The sequence below is a fragment of the Aulostomus chinensis genome, chromosome 9 (genome assembly GCF_037954235.1).
Source record: "Aulostomus chinensis isolate RoL2024-O1b breed Wild chromosome 9, RoL_Achi_v1.0, whole genome shotgun sequence".
Lineage (NCBI taxonomy): Eukaryota > Metazoa > Chordata > Actinopteri > Syngnathiformes > Aulostomidae > Aulostomus > Aulostomus chinensis.
Window position 1 is genome coordinate 6,326,347 of NC_141328.1, and position 19,240 is coordinate 6,345,586.

The 19,240-nt window shown below is 44.1% G+C and overlaps 1 protein-coding gene across 4 annotated transcripts; it reads right to left on the bottom strand.

Moving 5' to 3' along the window:
* Nucleotides 1-56: 56 nt before the first annotated feature.
* Nucleotides 57-18,766, bottom strand: LOC147255589 (PDZ domain-containing protein 4-like). Of its 4 annotated transcripts, none has more exons than XM_086213386.1 (8): nucleotides 16,026-18,766; nucleotides 8,693-8,746; nucleotides 7,917-8,227; nucleotides 7,743-7,830; nucleotides 7,553-7,651; nucleotides 7,406-7,468; nucleotides 6,616-6,717; nucleotides 57-3,687 (listed from the first exon to the last, which is right to left on the bottom strand). In XM_086213386.1, the coding sequence occupies exons 1-8, from the start codon at nucleotides 16,083-16,085 to the stop codon at nucleotides 1,711-1,713; spliced, it is 2,754 nt and encodes a 917-aa protein (XP_086069512.1). In that variant the 5' UTR covers nucleotides 16,086-18,766; the 3' UTR covers nucleotides 57-1,710. The 4 variants fall into 4 exon arrangements, with proteins under 4 accessions (XP_086069512.1, XP_086069515.1, XP_086069514.1 ...); XM_086213389.1 differs by lacking the exon at nucleotides 16,026-18,766 and adding an exon at nucleotides 15,025-15,052; XM_086213388.1 differs by lacking the exon at nucleotides 16,026-18,766 and adding an exon at nucleotides 8,998-9,249.
* Between the last annotated feature and the right edge of the window lie 474 nt (nucleotides 18,767-19,240).

A 19,240-nucleotide genomic window follows, 5' to 3' on the forward strand; every position in this document is an offset into this window, starting at 1 on the left:
ACTCATTATTTCCCATCGATCTTTGACACAGCAGCAGCAGCCAGATGTCTCTTCATGATGACAGCGTTTATTTAGAAAAGCTTTCACTGTAAAATGGCCAGACACAAAGCATCACAACACTGAACAAACAAGTACTTGTTTTTTTGTTTTGTTTTGTTTTTTGTTTCTATGCTAGGACAATAGAAAGACACAATCAACAATTACAGTATGTCAGCGGCTCAAAGTACACAGAAAATTGGCCTTGATATCAAACATGCATGGAGGGACATTAAAGTCCTTTTGTAAGCAAGTTGTTTCGTTCTCCGTCATTTTAATTTCTGCCTCCCAATTATCCAAAGTTCTCTAAACAATAAAACCTGAATTAAGTTTGTGAAGGAAACATGTTTGATATTCAGTAGGTAGCTGTAGCCAAGAATATTCTAAACAGTAATATTACCTTAACTCCTTGGTCTACAGAAAGCTCTCTGAGTTGGTAAATAAAGCAGTAAATATTGTGTTGTTGTTTTTTTTTTGCAGAAGCCAGCTGTTTGACTCAAATACTAATTGTTTTTTTGTTTTTTTTTTAAGCTAGAATTTGTAAGAAAATTGTGCCTGTCAGTTTTGTGCTTTCTGTTTCAGCTTTGACCGTTGTGCTCTACTCTAGTTAAATCCCCCTGAAAGGAAGGCATGGCTTAGCTCTCACTAAAAAGCATCAGTGGATGTATTTCCTTTGTAAAAAAAAAAAAACAAACAAACAAGCAAAACCTAAAGCATTTGTACATGAGCACTGCAGGAATGAAAAAAGGAAAGTCCTATCTAAAGTAAGTGGCACACACTATGTTTAGAAAAGAGTTTAGCTGTCACTTGTGTTAATTCAAATATTCCCACTTGTGCTATTTCCCACTATTTCTTTCCCACTTCCTGTGCGTCAACTTTGAATTCTATATTATTCAGTGTTGAACAAAGATCCGGCCTTATTCATTATATTTTCTTGTGCACAGATGTGTTCTTATACTTCAGGATTTTTTTAACCCCCAATTTAGTCTTACAGACGGGCAGTAAAGCCTGATGGCGATAGGTTCGGCTTTGCTCCTGACATCTATTGTGTTCATGGCTCAGGATGCCTGATAATAACTGCATGTCATCAGCAAATATTGGTAATTCCTTTAATAGATCAGTATCGGTAACCTTATTGGGTCACTGTCTGCTATTTATGTTGAGGAAACAATGTGGTAAATAGAGGATTTATTGGTTTTTCTGAATGAATTAAAACAAAGCAACCCTAGCAATTACTCTGTGCTACAACTGGAACATGAGAAATGCCTCCTGTGTGTTTAAATCAAGAATTAAAAGAAGAAAAAAAAAACTGTTGCATAAAAGAACAAATCTATGCATGATAACATTCCATGAATGAGGTCTAACCCTCTATGAGGGGTAACGCAGAAAGACTAGCTGGAAAGCGTTTTCCTGACTGGTTTGGTCAATTCAACCAGACAGTTTGGATTAACAGTACAGTTAATTTTTTTTTTCTTTTTGATTTCTTTAAATGTTTGGTAATGGAATGTACTTCTTAAATGTAGCTTTTATCCACAATATTGGAGACGTGTGTATTTTCTGTCTGTGCTACTTTCATTTTCCATCAACCTGTTACTGTGTGTCAGACAAATACTTGTGCCAAGTTGTTCTGAAGCAGCTTGAGTTCATCCGTCAAAAGACTTTGGCACTTAAATATCAGACGGTGGTGACAGACAGCAGGGGGTTGTAGACTTTCTTCCCGTCAGCAGACCTGCTCCCATGGGCCAGCAGCTCCTGAATTGTGATCCAGTTGTCCAGGATTCTGCGGCTGCGCTTCTTCATGCTCCTGCGGTGGCACAGCTCCAGGATGGAGGCGGGATCCTGCTGGTGCGTCGTCGCCTGCTGTCCTCCCCCGCTGCTGAACTGCTCCCTCTCACGATCCCTCAGACAGTCGAGACGGCTCTGCATCATGAACTCCCTGCGCCGCCGCTGTTCTCTGGCCTTTAGCAGCTGCTGCTTGCGCTCCTCTTTGCTCCAGTACCGGCCCATCTTCATCTCACTCACTGCATCGTCGTCTGTTGTCATTCCACTTCGCTCCTCTCTGATCTTCATGGCGCGTGCCTTCAGGAGGCGGTCCCTCACAGGACGTTTGGCCACATAGCGTGAGCCATCACTACGGATCTTCACCTTCCACTCCATCCTGGGAGAAGTGGGCAGCAGTGGAGGGGACAAAGGTAGGGGGACAGGACTTGGGACCTGGCCAATATCTTTACATGTACTACCCAGACTCATGGGGCTGGCGTCCCCTCCGGCCTCCAGGCCTCCCTCTCTTGGAGCATCTCTGTGCCTCTCAGACATGGAGGGAGAGGGCAGCTGCATGCAGCTGAGGTAACGCTGAGGCGGCTTTGCTTCAGTCTGGCGACGGGACAGGTACGGACTGTTCTCTGCACTGCGTCCACCAGGTCTCACAGTTGTCCCATTGGTTTTGGGGTTACGTCTCACCCCTCCATCTGAGCCCCTCCTGGCCCCTCCATCCCGGGACAGAGATCGAAGTTTAGCTCCAGGGTTAGAAGTCTTTGCCTCCTCACCTCTCCTGTGATTTTGGGGGGAATAGGTTTGGTTGAGGTTCGGTTGCAGCCCATCCCCCCTGGTCTCTCCTTCTCTCAGCCACTCGCCTCGTTCCAGGCTCTGAGTGGAGTGTGAGGGGAACTGTTCACTGACCAGAGGTGTGCTCCTGCAACTCTCCCCTCCAGTGTTGTAGGCACTGGTGCTGTCCTTATCTGAGCGCTCCCTCTCAGGGAGCTCGTTGATATCAGATAGAGCATGGTGACAAGACTCCTCACTCACCAAAGACCCACTAACATCCAGGGGTCCAAGTCCGGCCCCTGCGCTTGCTCCGTTGTCCTCCAGAGGCCAAGCCTTTAGGCAACGCTCCCTCAGCTGCTGCATCTTCTGCGCCCTCAGGATATTACGACACTTGAACTCCAAGTGGCGCAGCTCCTCCTCCAGGAGGGCCATCTCGTGCTGCGTCAGGCTCTCATTCCTATTAACGTCCAGTGAGACACCCCCCTCTTCGGGAGCCAGACCCTGGCCTCCCATCAGCAGCAGATTGTTGCTATTCTTCTCGTAGTAACACTTGATTTCCAGGAGCTCTTTGTACCTCTCACACTCCTCCTCAGTCAGCCCAGGCATCATCATCCTCACAGGGTCTGCCATGTAGCCTCTCTCCAATCGCTCCGCCTGTTCAAGCCCCCCTCCATTGACACAGTTCAGGCCTAAGAGGGAGTCAGTGCTGAACTGGAGGTCCTGGGAGTGCAACAAAGGCAGGGTGTCCCCTCGGCAGGATACAAACTTGCGCATGCTGCCAGGAGTGTTGGTGGCGTTGGTGTTGGAGGCACTGGTGTGGTCGTCTCCCAGCAGGTCATGTTCAGAGGACTCCTCATAGCGGGTGCTTTCATCTGTGCGGCCCACACCGCTGTCCAGCTCCTGGCTGTTGCTCAGCACTGTCTGGAGTAAATCAGGTGAATCCTGGTTGAGTGAGTAACTGTGAATCCCGAGTACACCCCCACCAGAAACCCCCCCTGCTCCAGCACCCAGGACGGAGCTGCTCCTCTGTCTGTGGCTGCTGGGCAGATGGACAGCGTTGTCCAGTGGCTCCAGGTCCGGATCATCAGGGTCCAGCTGGTTGTCATTCTGACAGGAATTTAGTTGCAGTTGAAGAGAGACATAACAGAAAATGTATTGGATCAAGTTTTGTTTTTTTAGAATAAATGTAACAGTAAAAATTTCGGCATCATGAGAAATGGTTGTTTATTGGTGAAACAAGCTGCTAACAGGTCTTACTTAACTCCAGCTAGCATGGAATGTTTCCAGATATTATCACTAGAAATGTAAGACAACACAATTTTTTAAAGTTTCTACTATTTTATATAATTATTTCATGCAAAATTCATAATTTTTCTTCAATATCGTCCATGTCATGCAACCAGTGACTCCAAATCCATCGCAGAAATTATTGATAGCCTGGTTAAAAATACGACACTCCTCTGTTACATACGTGTAGCGATATATCGTCTTTATCGGAATATTTTAACGCAAAAGTTTTCAATGTGACCCAGCAGTAAAATAGTGTAATTAAGTTTTGTCTTATTTAACAAATTTAGTATAAATATCTCGTATTGATTTAAACTGACAAGGTCCTATGACGCGGAGGCTACTGAAGAAAAAATAATTCGTCCATCGTCATCTTCCGCTTATTCCTACACATTAAGGGTCGCGGGGGGGCTGGAGCCTATCCCAGCGTCAACGGGCGAGAGGCGGGGTTCACCCTGGACAGGTCGCCAGTCCATCACAGAGCCAACATACAGAGACGAACAACCATTCACACTCACATTCACACCTACAGTCAATTTAGAGTATCCAATCAGCCTAGTCCCCAATTGCATGTTTTTGGACTGTGGGAGGAAGCCGGAGTACCCGGAGAGAACCCACTCAGACACGGGGAGAACATGGAGACTCCACGCAGAAAGATCCCGTGCCCGAGCCGGGACTCGAACCCCGAACCTTCTTGCTGTGAGGCCACAGTGCTGACCACTGCACCACCATGCAGCAGAAAAAATAATCAATGAATTCAAATATTTTTGCAAAATAAAAGCAATAACATGGTTTAAAAAGTGGTGTCATATTTGTCCATTTTAGCAGTTAATATCTGGTATTCATTTAGAGTCAGTGGGTCAACAGAAATGGAAGATGTTGAAGATAAATTATCAATTTTGCACTGAGTAAATAAAAAAGGCTTAGATGTGGAGTCAGTAGGTCACATGATGCAGAAGCTATTAAAAAAACAAAGAATGAAAAACAAAATGAATAATTTTGGCATCTCCGTCATTATAATCTTTCCTGATTAGCAAAAAGCTTCTTTTTTTTAAGTTTTCCAGTGTTGAATTTCCTTATCTCCTTCCACTGTAGTGCTCATTCCAGCCACTAGATGGAGGAAGAGCAGTGTGAGATATCTGGGAAGCTACTCAAAGTAAGGCATGATAATCAGACCAGATACACGATCCTCAGTAAATTCATGAAATATATACATATGTGTGTGTGTGTGTCTGACAGTAAAACTACATACAAATTTGTAATGAATACAACATAGGCAGGGCTGTACAGTGGTGCAGTGGTCAGCACTGTCGCCTCACAGCAAGAAGGCTCTGGGTTTGAGTCCCTGCTCGGGCGCGGGATCTTTCTGTGTGGAGTCTGCATGTTCTCCCTGTTCCTGTGTGGGTTCTCTCTGGTACTCCAGCTTCCTCCCACAGTCCAAAGACATCAAGAGGGGACGAGGCTGATTGATACTCTAAATTGACAGTAGGTGTGAATGGTTGTCTGTCTATATGTGTTGGCCCTGCCATGGACTGGCGACCTGTCCAGGGTGAACCCTGCCTCTCGCCAGTTGACGCTGGGATAGGCTCCAGCCCCCCCGCGACCCTTAATAGGAATAAGCGGAAGACAATGGATGGATGGACAACATAGGCAACCTTAAGTCAAATATTTCACGTATTAGCATATAACTGAATTTCCTTCGCAGTATTTGCAATCCAAATATTAAATATGTCTATAAAACCATTATTGTTGTTTTTAATTGACATTCCCCTGAGATGCTGATCAAATATAATGCAAATACTTGTTCTTAACTAAGTAAACAGTTGAGTGGTGAGAGCGCAGTCGATCTGGCCTAATTGGTTTGATTTGAGTTGCAATGCAGCCGTGAGACCAGGTATTGATTATGTTCATCCTCATTCTTCGACTCAGACAACCCCTTTAGTCCTCTCTCTTTTCCCACAAGATGGCAGATTAAGCTTTAATCTTTGCTTGTGCATTTCCCTCTGATGATTCCTCTTCCTCCTGTCTCTCTCTTGAATCTTAATGTGAGACCCCTTACCCATATAAATCTTAACAGCCTTTCACAGGTAACACTGCTGCCCTCTCAGTATACAAGGACATATTTAAACTGGGGCGAGGGGGCTGTTAGTGTGTGTGTGTGTGCGTGTGCGCACGTGTGCGTGTAGCTCATTTTAATGAGCGTCTTTTAAATCTGCCCTCTAGTTCCTTCTGTACATCTGTGGCAAGCATACAGATTTGTGTATTCTCACATATCGTGTGTCTGACTCCATCTGAAACCCCGTTTTACAATAAGCTGCAATAAAAATCCATTCGGTTTGGTCTACATATGTCAAGTTGTGTGTGGTGATGATAAATTTGGCAGAGGTGTGAGTGTTTTTTCCTTCTTTCATCAAATCTGCTCAGAGTGACCTTGAAGGAAACAAAGCAGCTCCACATTAGAGTGTGAGAAAGAGCACGATTTGTCTTCTTTTCTTTCGCGATGTTATCTGTGGTCCCATCATGTGTAGGTAGCGTTTTGTTTATCCGTCTGCAAAAAACAGGTCAAAGCATGTCCCCCTTTTCTGTCCCCCTCCCAGTCATGTGACCTGCTAATAAAGAGACCTTGTGTGTAAGCTCATTTATTGCTACATGAAGCGCGAGGTGAGGAAGAGGAAGGCAGTTTTGGGTCAGTATTCAGACTGAGCCTTGTAGCTCCCTCCCTGAAGACTACATATCCAATTTCCTCACCTCTATCTCGGGTCGTGCGAGGAGCAGGGAGACATTCGTGCTGTCCTCTCTGGTGAGAAGAGCTACTGCCTCCTCTCTGTCCTGGATGTCCACTCCATTTATCTGGAACAGAAAGAACAGGGTATAATTGAGACCCTTTGCTCCAATGAGGCTAGCCAATTCAGGAAATGCTTTTTTAGAATTAAAATGCAGAAAAGATATTTTCTGTCATCCGTAGACAGTGGTGGGAAGTTACAAAGTATGCTAACACCACTATGTACAATACTTTGCTTTTAGCTTACTTTGAATATATTTGAGCAAGATTATATATTATTTTAATTTTGTATCTTTGCATAGACACAATAGTCATGTTCCTCTAGTCTAAACCCTCACTTAAGGCTTAATTAGATTGAAAATTGATCTGTGCTCCAGAGCAGAGTTTATGTTAAAATGTTAATTTGAAGAGGTGTTGTTTTCGAATTCATTTTGAATTAGAATGGTAAAATTGAGTGCAGCCAGGTGTTTGTGGGCGTGTCCTTGGGTTGTGTGACATCACAACACGTTAAACCAATCCAGAACTGTGACTGTAATCTCTTATCCTAGACCTCAGACCTCTCAGAGAACAACAATGCACACGTCAAGTCTGGACTAACAGTTGCTGAGGTAATTGATTGAGAGACAGAAAAACAAACTACAATACTGCAATATTAGACGGAGTGACCCACCTGTATAAATTCTAATAGTGTTCGTTTTATTACACAAACAGAATATGCACATATTTGATCCATTATTCCGTCAAGGAAGACAGTACCTGCAGGATTCTGTCCCCCTTACGAATACGCCCATCTATTGCAGCGATACTATTGGGGTTTACCTAGAAAAAAAAAGGACGAATTGTTAATTGAAAGTACGAGTAATTATAATCTATGATAGCTGATAGTTTTCATGGTGTTTTCACCTCTCCTACATATATCCCGAGATCCTCCTCATCGTCCGTTCTGTAACACACCGTCAGCCCGAGTTTATCCTGCTGACGAGACTTGTATAACTCCACCTCCTAGAGCAGCGGCACAAACAGGGGAGGGAGGATGTCAGAGAGGGAACAGCTGGGCTGGTTTCAGAACTTTCAGCACCTGATAGGTTCTCACCTCATATTCCAGCTCGTCCTGCCTGTCCACTTCATGCTGCGTGATATCAAAGTAGTCTGTATGGTCATAGTATGCCGGCTCTATGAAGCTGAGAATGAGATTATTAAGGAATTAAGCATATTTTTAAATCTGACATGGAGGACAATGAATAACTCCCTCCCTCATCCCTCTCACAGTTCATTGAGTATGTATGGCTCCAGAAGTGGTGGCAGCGGAGGGGACGGCGGAGGGTCAGGTGGGGGCGGAGCCCCACAGGGATGCTGGCTGCTTTTACCCAGTGTCAACATGTGCTGGAAGCTGATGTCTGTTTGGGTGCAGCTGTCAACACAGTCGGCCATGCCCATGGTCACTGGTGTTATCACTGCAGGGGCTCCCGCTTGACCTGCCCGTCGACGAGCCCCCCGCCTCAGTATGTTAGACAACACAGGATCCCGTATGTCCAAGGTGGGGTCCCCAGAGAGACGGGACAGCTCCTTTCCATTCACCTGGAAAACACAGGCAGTTAGGATCAGACAGAAAGGGAGACGGAGGACGAGATGAAGACACGAAGGGAGGAAAGGAGGGTTGGTGTGATCTGATCTACGTGAGCTTTTAACTACGTGAGAAACAAAACTGCACAAGTACACACAAATGGGCAGCAACACAGAAAAGTAAAGATGATCTGCAGGTCAAATAACAGGAGAGGAAGACGGGAAGATGGACAGAGCAGCTCAGTGGTTCATGAAACGGGAAAGATTAGTTCACGGGAGTTAAACTGCCTCGTAAAAACACAGGAAGGACAGGAGTGGCAGTTAGAGCACAAACCTGCAGCAAACTGACTCAGATCATTTTAGTCAACAAAACAGCAACAAGAAAAACACATTTCAGAAGACATAGAACTGTCACACATCTATAACCTATGAAGGATTCGACAGCACATCACAGTAGAGCAGAAAGCTTTATACTGAGACCTTTAATCGACCGCCAGCATCGTAAGAGCACAGCGTGTTGCTCATGTGACCCTTCTGTGAAGAGAAGCAAAGAAAGCAGGAAGATGGTGGCGTTAGAAAGTAAAGCAAAATGGGCAAAATAAGTCCTGAGAATGAAGCAGCAAAGATAATGTAACAGGAAAGCACATACTGAAGCTGCGCAGCCACAAAGAAGCAAATGGGTTCACGGCGTACGTTAGTCAAGTCTGGCTCTTATCAGTGAATGAGAAAGCCCCTCTCTGCAGCCTTTACTTATCACATGGATTTCAATAAGAGAATTTATTTACCTTTTCTGGGGAAACTGTTTTAAAAGAATGACTTTTGGAGAGTTGGTTAGGAAAACAAGCACGTAGAATATTGTCTGAAAAATCATCCTTTCCAGGTAACAACAGGCCCTTTATATAGCAGCCACTTTGAAATGCCACTGCAGTGTGAACTCAGGTGTAACTAATGGCATTAATTATGGCCCTGTTCCATTCAGGTGGATGATGGCCCTGGTATAATGCACAGTAACTCACGGTAATGCCTGTGACACTAAATAGAATGACACTTAATTATCAACTTGATCAATTACAGCTGTGTACACTGTAATGACATGTCAAAATGGCAGCTGTGAAAGTGCCTACTCGGCTCCTCGTGCGCAGGTTTTGACCCCCGCCCTTTTCTCGGCAGCCATTTTGACAAGTGATGGCAGAGGTGAAACTGATAAAATAAATGTGGGCTTTGAGTCACCGGCAAAATAGTGTTATTTTTAATTATCAGCCGTGAAATTGTCCCACTGACACTTTGGCATCAACAAAAACAGATTTCAGGAAACGCTACAACGTGTTATAGGCCTAAACTCGGCATAACCAAAATCTAAAATAGGCTATTTGTGTTGACAGCAGTAGCGCGAATGAACCATGTAGGTTTACAGCTGCAACAACAACAACAAAAAGCTGCAAATCCTATTAATGCAAGGAGGTCGGTCAGTGCTAGCAACACGCCATTTTCACAACAGCAGCCATTTTGACATGCAACACCACAGTAAATACACATATAACCAATCCAATACAATATACAATCAGTTTAGTCAAAGTGCCCCCCCCCCCCCCCGGGTTAGCCAGCATGCCCAAAACCAAGGGCAAAGCAATTATATGAATGCATTTGTATTTGCCCTGCAATTCCAAAAAGGTCATTCTGAACTGACAGCCATTGACACAAATCTTTTTCTTTTTTTTTTTGTTGGGCCTCATAGCAGTCATGGAGGTTGTTAGCTGAAGTTTCTGACAGAGCGACACTCTCAAGCAACCACATGAAAACAAACTGAACTCCCCATTTTGATTTCATCAGGAGTCATTAATGCACCGAGGAGAGTCACAGTCAGAGCTGAGCCAGACAGCTTTTGTGTACGCTCCCATTCCGGTTGAACACGGTGACCTTGGCTGTCGGTGATCTCTCCCACCCTGCTACAGTCTCTCTCGCTCCTCTCTTGTCTCCTTCCAGTAATTGCGTGTCAAATCAATGTTCCCTTGTGCAGCCATGCACAAGAACTTTCTTGTCACATTCAGCTCATGTTCTTTTTCTTGATTTGGTTTTCTCTCATGCCACTGCACCAACACCACCACCACCGCCGCCGCCGTCACCAACACCAACACCCCCCCCCCCAGTCTAGCTTAGTGCTAGCACGCTCATTCATTACCCTCTCTCTTCTCTCTCTGCTTTCTTTGACCATGCTGTCTCAGCACTTCTTTCAGCGCTGTCCCGTCCCTAGAGATGTCAGCTAGCACTCCTCTATTTCCATCTGTTTCAGCCGTATCTGTGCGCTAGTGCTTCCTCACACTAATGTTCCTTCATAAATCCTTCTGTCTCCCTAATGAGCCTTTTTGCTTGGCAACAAATAAGATTGTTATGCTCTGCACAGCCTGTTGGTGATGCGGGAATTAAGACTGTGTAGTTTGCATGTTGAAGTAATTTAGAATCATCCTCTAATTCAAGCTCTTGATCTTTGTCTCCATTGACAACAGCACTCTGTGACCACAGCTCTCCAGAACCAGAGAGAGGCCACAGGGGGGACATCCTCATGGGCATGAGTGACAGGTATGAATGCTGATAGAGCTGAGAGAGGGTTGGGGGTTCACATTCATTATCTATGAGAGGTGCTGAGATTGCTTTGAAGACAACTTCATGCTGGTTGTTGCGTGTTAGACAGCTCTCTCTCTGACCCGATGGGGAATCCATCACACACTTGCCAAGAGCAGCTCTCTGTTACCTCTGGGTTAGTAGGTCATTATATACAGCTGCTCTTTATAGAAAACCCAAGCTATGCAAATAACAAAACCCCGGCTGCACATCCATCCTGTGTATTTGTATTTAAATACAAATGCAACTAAGAAAACAACAGCAAAGCCTCCAAAAATCAGCGTGCACAGTAGGGGGTGGGCGGTACTGGTATCGGCGGCGGCAGCGCCGCTGAGGGTGGAGATGATGTGGGTAAAGATGAAAGAGATGCAAGAAGTTCAAAGTGTAGAGAGAGAAAGCAAAGGAGGAGACAGAGTGAAGGAGTGCACTGGGACGGAGGAGGAAGGGAGGTGAGGGGATGCTAATGATGCAGGAGGAATATAGAAAACAGGCTTTCAAGGAACCGTGGGGTGAATGTAAACAGTGAGCCAGCCTAACTCAGGGTTCAGCGCTTGTATGTAAACACATTCACAATGGGAGCTCATGGGAAATTACTAAGTGGTTGATGCATAATTAGTTTTTATCTGAAAGCCCTTTAAAGAGCAAATTAATCTCATGCACTGTACAACAGGCTGGCATAAAAGGAGGGTGAGGAAACGACGAACTCTCACACATCATCCCACATGTTGAGTGTGTAGAAAAAATACACAAACCATCACAGATTTTACCGGTGATTCTCCCGGCGCTGGAGAGTTTTTCCTGGATTTATGAGCATCTCCACTGCAGGAGAGCGAGACCTGCCTCATCGCCCAATTGAATTCCACTTGTTCAGTAATTGATTTTTTCTCATCTCCCCTGCTTTGAAGGCTCAAGCAGTCACCTTCAGAGAAAATCAGACTTGACCCACCCAGGCTCTGTTGTCTGATATCAGCAAGTTAATTTAAATACACAAGCAGGGAGTGGTGGGCTTATTATGATAACAGCGAAAGTACATTGATTCAAAAGAAGGCTCAGATATTCTTCTTCTGGAATGATGGCGATGAAGCTAACAAGCCTCTGAGGGATTATGGGATATATGAATGGGCAGAATCTGTCGATAAATTCATCAGTATGAAGAAAAGCTGTAACATGTGCAGATTTTTCATTTTATTTTGTTTGTGGTGGAAGATAAACCAGTGGCTCTGACAACTACTGGGAGCAGGTTAACTGCATTATACAACTTTAATGGCTACAACTGCACTGAACCCTCGAAGGGAAATTGCAATATGTCACAGGCTGCAATATCAGGGGGTTTACAAATGTCATGCTCAGGGCCCCAAGTGGACTCACAGTGAGCTGCAGACCCCCATCTAAATTGATTTTGCTCAATGGGGACCCTTGTACATAGAAATAATTTGGTTGAGGCTGTGTTCAGAAACCTTATCCAGCATCACTTGATTCAAACACATATGACCGTTCTCTATTTAAACGTTTACTTATTCTGTTGTTGCTTCTTACGAGGTATTAATAAATGTCAAAATTTTACTTTGCGAATTCACAATTTATCTCACAGGAAGAGGGCCGTATGTGAATTATGAAAACACTATATATTTTTTTTTAAGTATAAGAAACCAGGAAATTTAACGGCAAAAAAAAAAAAAAATGAAAAGAAAATGCTGTTTCTTGATATTAATATCATATATCTACAGGTCAGATCAGTAATGCTGTATCAATTATATTTTTTCGATTGAATATTTTGAAGACTTTAAAAAAATAAATAATCAAAAGCATTTGAACAAAAGGTAAATTAAATAAGGTCCTGGAAGACCCTCCATGACCCCTGACTGTACAAAATATAGTCGTGTACTTTTATATGAAGGATGCGAGTGGAATCTTCCATCTATATTTATCCTGTCTGATGTCTGATGCCATGTCGGAGACGTCATGTACGAGTGAAAGAACACGAGGAACACCCACATGCATTACACACACGCATTTTACACACACACACACACACACACACACACACACACACACACACACACCTTCACCTCACCTGAGACAACAGACACACTCCTGACGCAGAAAGACACTGACAAGCCCAAAGGTAAAGAACGGTCTGTCAGGTGATCTAATTAACACAAATTAACTGCTTTTGTTTTGCTCCATTTGATTTTAGGAGGAACTGAAGACCCACAGATGATATTAGACATCGATGTTACATCGATGATGAAATGTTTTTGTTGTCTCTCCTCCCCCATAATAAAGAATGACAATTTAACAAGGTGATAATACTGTCTTCATGCAAACTGCCAAGTGCTGAAAATACTGCACATACATATAAACACACATATAAAACATTGTACTTCCTCTATCTTTATTCACTGATTATAGACGGTGGCTGGGGGGTTAATGGTGCTACCAATTAAATTAGTGGAATGGAACCGCAACATGCAGTCACGAACTGGAGGCTGGACGAAATTAAAACTTGACAGGAGAGAGCATTTAATACAACAGCCGTGTAGTAGTTCTTGTTGCATCACCCTGACTGTTGGGTGTTCTACCAGTGTGCCCATACATGGTCGTCAATGTCATTTGCACGGCAGCCCGCGTGAGCATCCCCATAATCTACTTACTCTCTCGTATCTGTCAGCACGTTTCCTCAGGTAATTGTGAAAAAAATAAATAAATAAATAAAAACACATTAGGTTAGTTTAATGACATGAGTTGCCATGGAAACACCCTCCCTTTGAAACCTGCTTCACAGTGATGCAGAGAGAGAAAGCAGGGAGTGGCTGAAGGGCTCAGGGGGCCAGGGGTTTACTGTGTGTGTGCATGTGCGTGCGTGTGTCTATGTGTCAATGTGTAACAAATGATACCTTCTTCAAAATAATTCATTTGAACACAAATCAACAGCTGGTTCTATGAATTAATCTATTAATATGGGCAGTAATATTGATCAGAAACATGCCCATGGGCGTGCACAGGCACCAGTGTGCAGCGTATGTGTAGCAGAAGCACCATGTATAATGCATGAGTGTTATTCCTTTGGCAAGAGAAGCAACTGTTTTAAAACGGTTAGATTTAACAGGCTGCTTTTGCAGCTTGATGTAGCTTTTAGCTTTTTAATGCTGTATTTATTGTCTACACACAATAACTCAGTAGATTGCATCTAATTTGAGGGTGTAATTATACAAGAACACAAAGCTGCGTACCTCTGAAGGGGAAGTACGTAGCAGGAAAGCTATGAAATGTAATTATGTTTCCTTTTTGTGATGATTTTAATGATTGAACCTCCTTGCCATCTTTTTCTTGGCATGATATTTAGATTATTCAGCTTTCCACTGTTACTAATTATTTCATGAAATAACTGACTATATCTTAAGGGAAAAAAAACCAGCATGCGTACTGTCATTACTGCTATTATTTTTTAACCTCTTTTGTAGTTTAATTGACAACAGTTCATGGTTTTTGTATGAAACCTCCAGATTTTATGCAATATAACCTCATTAAAGTGTGCTAGTCAGCTAGACAAAGCCCCTGGCTCTGGCTCAGCTCTCCGTTTGTTCTTTCTGTCTCGTTCATCTTTGCTCACAGGGAGCGATGTCATTTCAGGTTTATCAGACCACAATATATGCAGACTTGCTGCTCCACCAATCTAAAGTATCAGCTCCATCTCCAATCACGCAGTAGCTCCGCATTCAACATGACAACTCTTGTACATGCTTCAAATCATACAACATATCTCTGATCTACAGGAATTGGCTGTTCACTCATGAAACTCCATGCAGGTTCTCCACCTGACAGGGTTGAAAGTGTTTCCTTGATGACAAACCTCCAGGGACCTGAGCTTCAGGTATAATTGACCTCACATTGCCAAATCGGTGCAGTGATTTGATTTCTACTCTTAAAGATTTTGACCTGCATGCATTCAGTGTCATTACTGCTGACCTCTGTTAGACGGGGTCACTGACTATGAAACGCTCCGGCTCTAGTTTTATGATTCCCAGTCTGCCTTGCTCCTTGTTCTCTGGTACTCCCAGTAGATTTGCGAATCCACTCAAGCCTTCTATTCACGCCTGTTCCATGAAGCGTTCAAATCAATTGCTTCTGCGTTGTGAGGGCAAACAGCAGATAAAAAAGCTGAGTGATAAGAAAAACTTTGATTTTCCCACCCTCTTTCATGGGTTTGTTTAGTCTCTATTTTCCCACTCGACTCATTAGCACGCCTCGATTTGGGTTCCGTCTCGCTCCGTGTTCTCCTCTCTGCAGCTCAGTCAATGGACCCAGACTCCAGCTAAAGCCACAGATCCTAAAAATGTTATACCCACAAGCACTGAGGAGGATTGTTGCTGCTTAGTAAGCATGGGGCTTATTTTTGCCACCACATGTGTCACTGAGAGCTTCCTTAAGGACTGCACAACCAGATGAGCTTACTCAGATACAGTCTGTGGTCCCATTTGGCAGGCGGTACTGAGGCTGTAACCGTGGCAACCCCTCTCTCCCATAACACTTTGGCCCATCCATCCTGCTGCCTCTGTAGCACTGCACCACCCGACTTCCTCCACATCTCTCTATCTCATGTGTTGTAGCTCTGTTCTCTGATCTTAATCATAACAGTCACAGTAATTATTGTAATTATTAGTGCCACTGAAGTACTATTTCAATTAGCAACCTAGTGCAAGGGTTGCAAATTTATTTCCAGACCCCCTTTGAAGGCATATCCATCCATGTGAGATCTAACTAAAAAGAAAAGTCAAGCCTAATTACAGGTAGACATTTGGAGAGATGGGATATGTTTGATTTTACTAATGAATTGCATGAATTGTTCAATTTAATTGTATTGTCATGTTTTTCATGATATGATATCATGAGATTAATGACTCATTCAAGAATTACCTGATGGCACCATCCCTGTCATTTCATTTCATTTACGCTAATTTAGATTCAAAATGCTGTAGACTGAAGTAGATGAGATTATGATGAGAGCTTTTGATTGTCATTGATCCTGGGAGGAAGGGTCAATGATTCATTTTGATGACATGGAAGAAATTAAAATGAGTCAGACATAGAGAGAGAGAGAGAGAGAGAGAGACAGACAGAGAGACAGACAGAGAGACAGAGAGAGAGAGACAGACAGAGAGACAGAGAGACAGAGAGAGGAGACAGAGCTCACCTGGAACATGACTCTGTATTGTTCTTCAGGTTTTTGAACCACACACATGTTGCACCCCATTGTGACTTTTGACGCTGTGCTGGACTGTGCAGGTCCAGAACCACCCCAATTCTCACACCAGAACTCCAAGGTCTTTGTCTGTGGCAAAGGAAGGACCCCACCCTTATTCACAGGATGGTGGTAGAGTACTCTCCTCCTCCTCCTCCTCCTCCTCCTCTTCCTCCTCAGCTACACATCCTTGCCAGGGACACATACACGCTTTGCTGGTCTTTTCTTCTTTTGTGGTGTGTCCACGATTCAAGTGTTGTACTCCTGGAAAACTGTAAGCGTGGCAATTGTTTCAGAGCTGCAAAGCCAGGTGTTGCTTTCTTTCTCCATCGCAGGAAAAACACACCATCCAGTTTAGGTTTATTTATGTTTGGGCAACAGCTGGAGAAAACATGCTTTAGAAAGGTTTGCTCTTACAACTTAAGTAGATTAAGCAGTTTTTTCAGACAAATCCATTTTTATCCAGTATCTTGTAAAAAAAAAAAGATCCGACAGTAGACTTGCTGTGCTGTAGCCTTGTTTGGTCTTTAATGTTGAAAACAGCAGGATAAAGCAGCTTTTCCCAGTAGAACTCCAGCTGAACTCCCCCAAGCTGCTCCTGAGTTTGCACACTCAAAGCGCTAAACTTCCACAAAGCACACCTTCAGCGATGCTTTTTGAACAAGTTCCACACAAATAATGCAGCTGCCTGGATCCCAACTTGCCTCTGTCATTTTCCCCTGTACCCCTCCTACCTGCTGCAGTCTGCTTTCCAGGATTGTTGAGTGTGGCCGGTGAGATAACCTCGCCTCTTGAAAGCCTTGTCAGGACCTTATTCACCTGTTTTAATCCTCCACTTCAGGATCAACACGTCATTAATAAATCTAAGTCACGAAGGAGCGTAGAGGGAGAGGTTGGGTGGTGCAAGGTGTTGCCCGTTACACCATTCTTCAGGATCTTTAAGACCTTGCTGTGCTGCTAAGATAAGCTGAGGGACGAAAGCCCCAAAAAACACCTGCACACGCAACCAGATGACACACACATCATTCAACTGCAAGCCTGACAACACACACAAACAATTCAATTTCCAGTAACTCTCAGCAGAACTGCCAAAAACTCATTTTGACACAATAAAACATGTCCAAACATTCATTTTACATAGATCATGACAGTAGACTGCAGCAGAAATGCATAATAATCATCTTTCAGCTATCATGAAAAGTATTAAGTCATTGATTCTTTATGCCATGACATGCTCAGCACTCTGGCTGACTGCTCTGGGTGAGACTGAATGACAGATCATAATTAGATTAGTGACCTCTTAAGCAGAGATGAGTCACGAGTCTATCCTGGCTGGCCGGAGAAATCAATATCAAACCTCGTCATGGACTGATTGGATTTTGTGCTGAGTTACTGGTCAGATCAAGATCACAAAACCATCAATGTTTGCTTTTTACGGGTCAATTTATGTCGACGGATCTTTTATCAACATGTGGACGTTCTCTAATTGTCCTCTGCAGTTATAAATAGGCTCCGTCTGTTGAAAGTAGCTCCCTCACTCGCCTCCGTCCGCATCAATCACAGATAACCTGCATTAAAAGCATCTCAACATAACTTCGTCTGCTGTCTTCCTGTCCCGTTCCCTGCCCTCCGAGCCTCCTCATGTTGGTTTAACCTTTATCTCTAATCCTCTGGCTACAACTGTCAATGTGTGTGCGCAGCTTGAGTCTTGTCTGAAAGGTCCATCACTCTATGGGCTGCCAGCAACAAGGTGTTAGAGCAGCTAATCCTCATTCAAGGCTCCACTACACCTGTATCCTTTCCAGAGGTGGTGTAATCCCAAACCCTGGCTCCTGATGCCAGCCACACACTCACAGACACATAGGCACAGAAACACTATCTCTACTCATGCCACCTGAGAGAATCACATCTATCTGAAAGAAAGCCACCTGAAAGTTAATCTCTGTGGAGGAGGTCCCATGTATCAGACATGCACAGCAGCAGGTGTGTTCCAACTGTCCTCTCCCGGCATCTTAGTCAGCTGTCAGTCTCCGAACACATCGATCTACATCATAATTCCCTACTTGCTGTGCTTTAAGAACAATAAAGCTACATATGGGGTCAACTGACAAATAAGTTTTCAGAAAAATGCTGTTTTATGAAGCCACGGATGATCAAAACAAGTCCCCAGAAGGCACAAGTGCACCTATAAAAGTTAGTCCATCTTCAGTCTGCAGAAAGAGAAAAAGGAAAATCAAGAATGAAAGCCAGTAAGTCCAGTTTAACCTTCCTTTTGTCTGCTGGTCAACCAAGTTGACAAATCCACAGGAGGGCATTTGTGTTAAAGAAAAAATATAAAAAAACACGGTGAGTATTCCAGGTGGTTAGAGTGCTGAGCAGAGTGCAGCACCTGTCTCAGGCCGGTGATAAATCACCATCAGCAGCCTCACAAGATGAGAGAATTCACTAACGGCTGATTGGAGGATACTTCTTGGCTTCTTCCCTCGGGCGCGACGGTAAATGCACTCCCCCACTGCAGCGGGGGGAACACAAAAGGCGGTTGTTCCCCAGTGGTGAGAGAGCATGCTGATCAGCACGCTGCACTACTACTAGAGCTGAATTCTGCTGGATTTTTACACCATATCATTTCCTTCTCTCACTCACACTCTCTCTCTCTCTCCCATCCTCCTTCTCTCCATCCAGGGCTGGGCTCTCTTTTCTAGTCCCCCATAATTTTTATCCACACCTCATTTGCTACCCTCTCCCTCCTCCTTCCTCTCTCCTCCCCCTGCTTCTCTTTGCTTGTCTGCAGGCAAGGGAGCAAGCACTGGAAAGCCTATGCATTCTGTTTGAGCAAGACAGGGCGAGATGACCAAACCCATAAAAGTGAGTGAAATATGAAGGTATTAACGCACCACAAGACCCACAATCAAGCAGGGGTGGGTTTGTCTTATGGCAGGTGAGCAATTCCACATGCAACTTGAGGTAGATGGCAAAGAAAAGCATGAATACACCCGATTATAGCAGTGCCCAAAGCAGGTAAGAGAGCTCATGACTGGCTGTGCATTTAGATGAGGTTGTGCACTGCCACATAGGAGAAGAGAGAGGAAACAGGAGGGAGGAAGAGGAAAAACAAGTGAATAACAGGTGTGACAGGATGAACTGAAAGATATGGAAGAATGCCAAGA

What these genes read in the sequence shown, in the direction of transcription:
- LOC147255589 (XM_086213386.1), bottom strand. Translation starts at nt 16,085, where the DNA reads ATGGGGTGCAACATGTGTGTGGTTCAAAAACCTGAAGAACAATACAGA. An exon ending in TCGGGATATATGTAGGAGAG is followed by an intron (nt 7,469 to 7,552) that starts GTGAAAACACCA and finishes TTTTTTTTCTAG; the next exon opens with GTAAACCCCAATAGTATCGC. An exon ending in AGGGGGACAGAATCCTGCAG is followed by an intron (nt 6,718 to 7,405) that starts GTACTGTCTTCC and finishes TTTCTGTTCCAG; the next exon opens with ATAAATGGAGTGGACATCCA.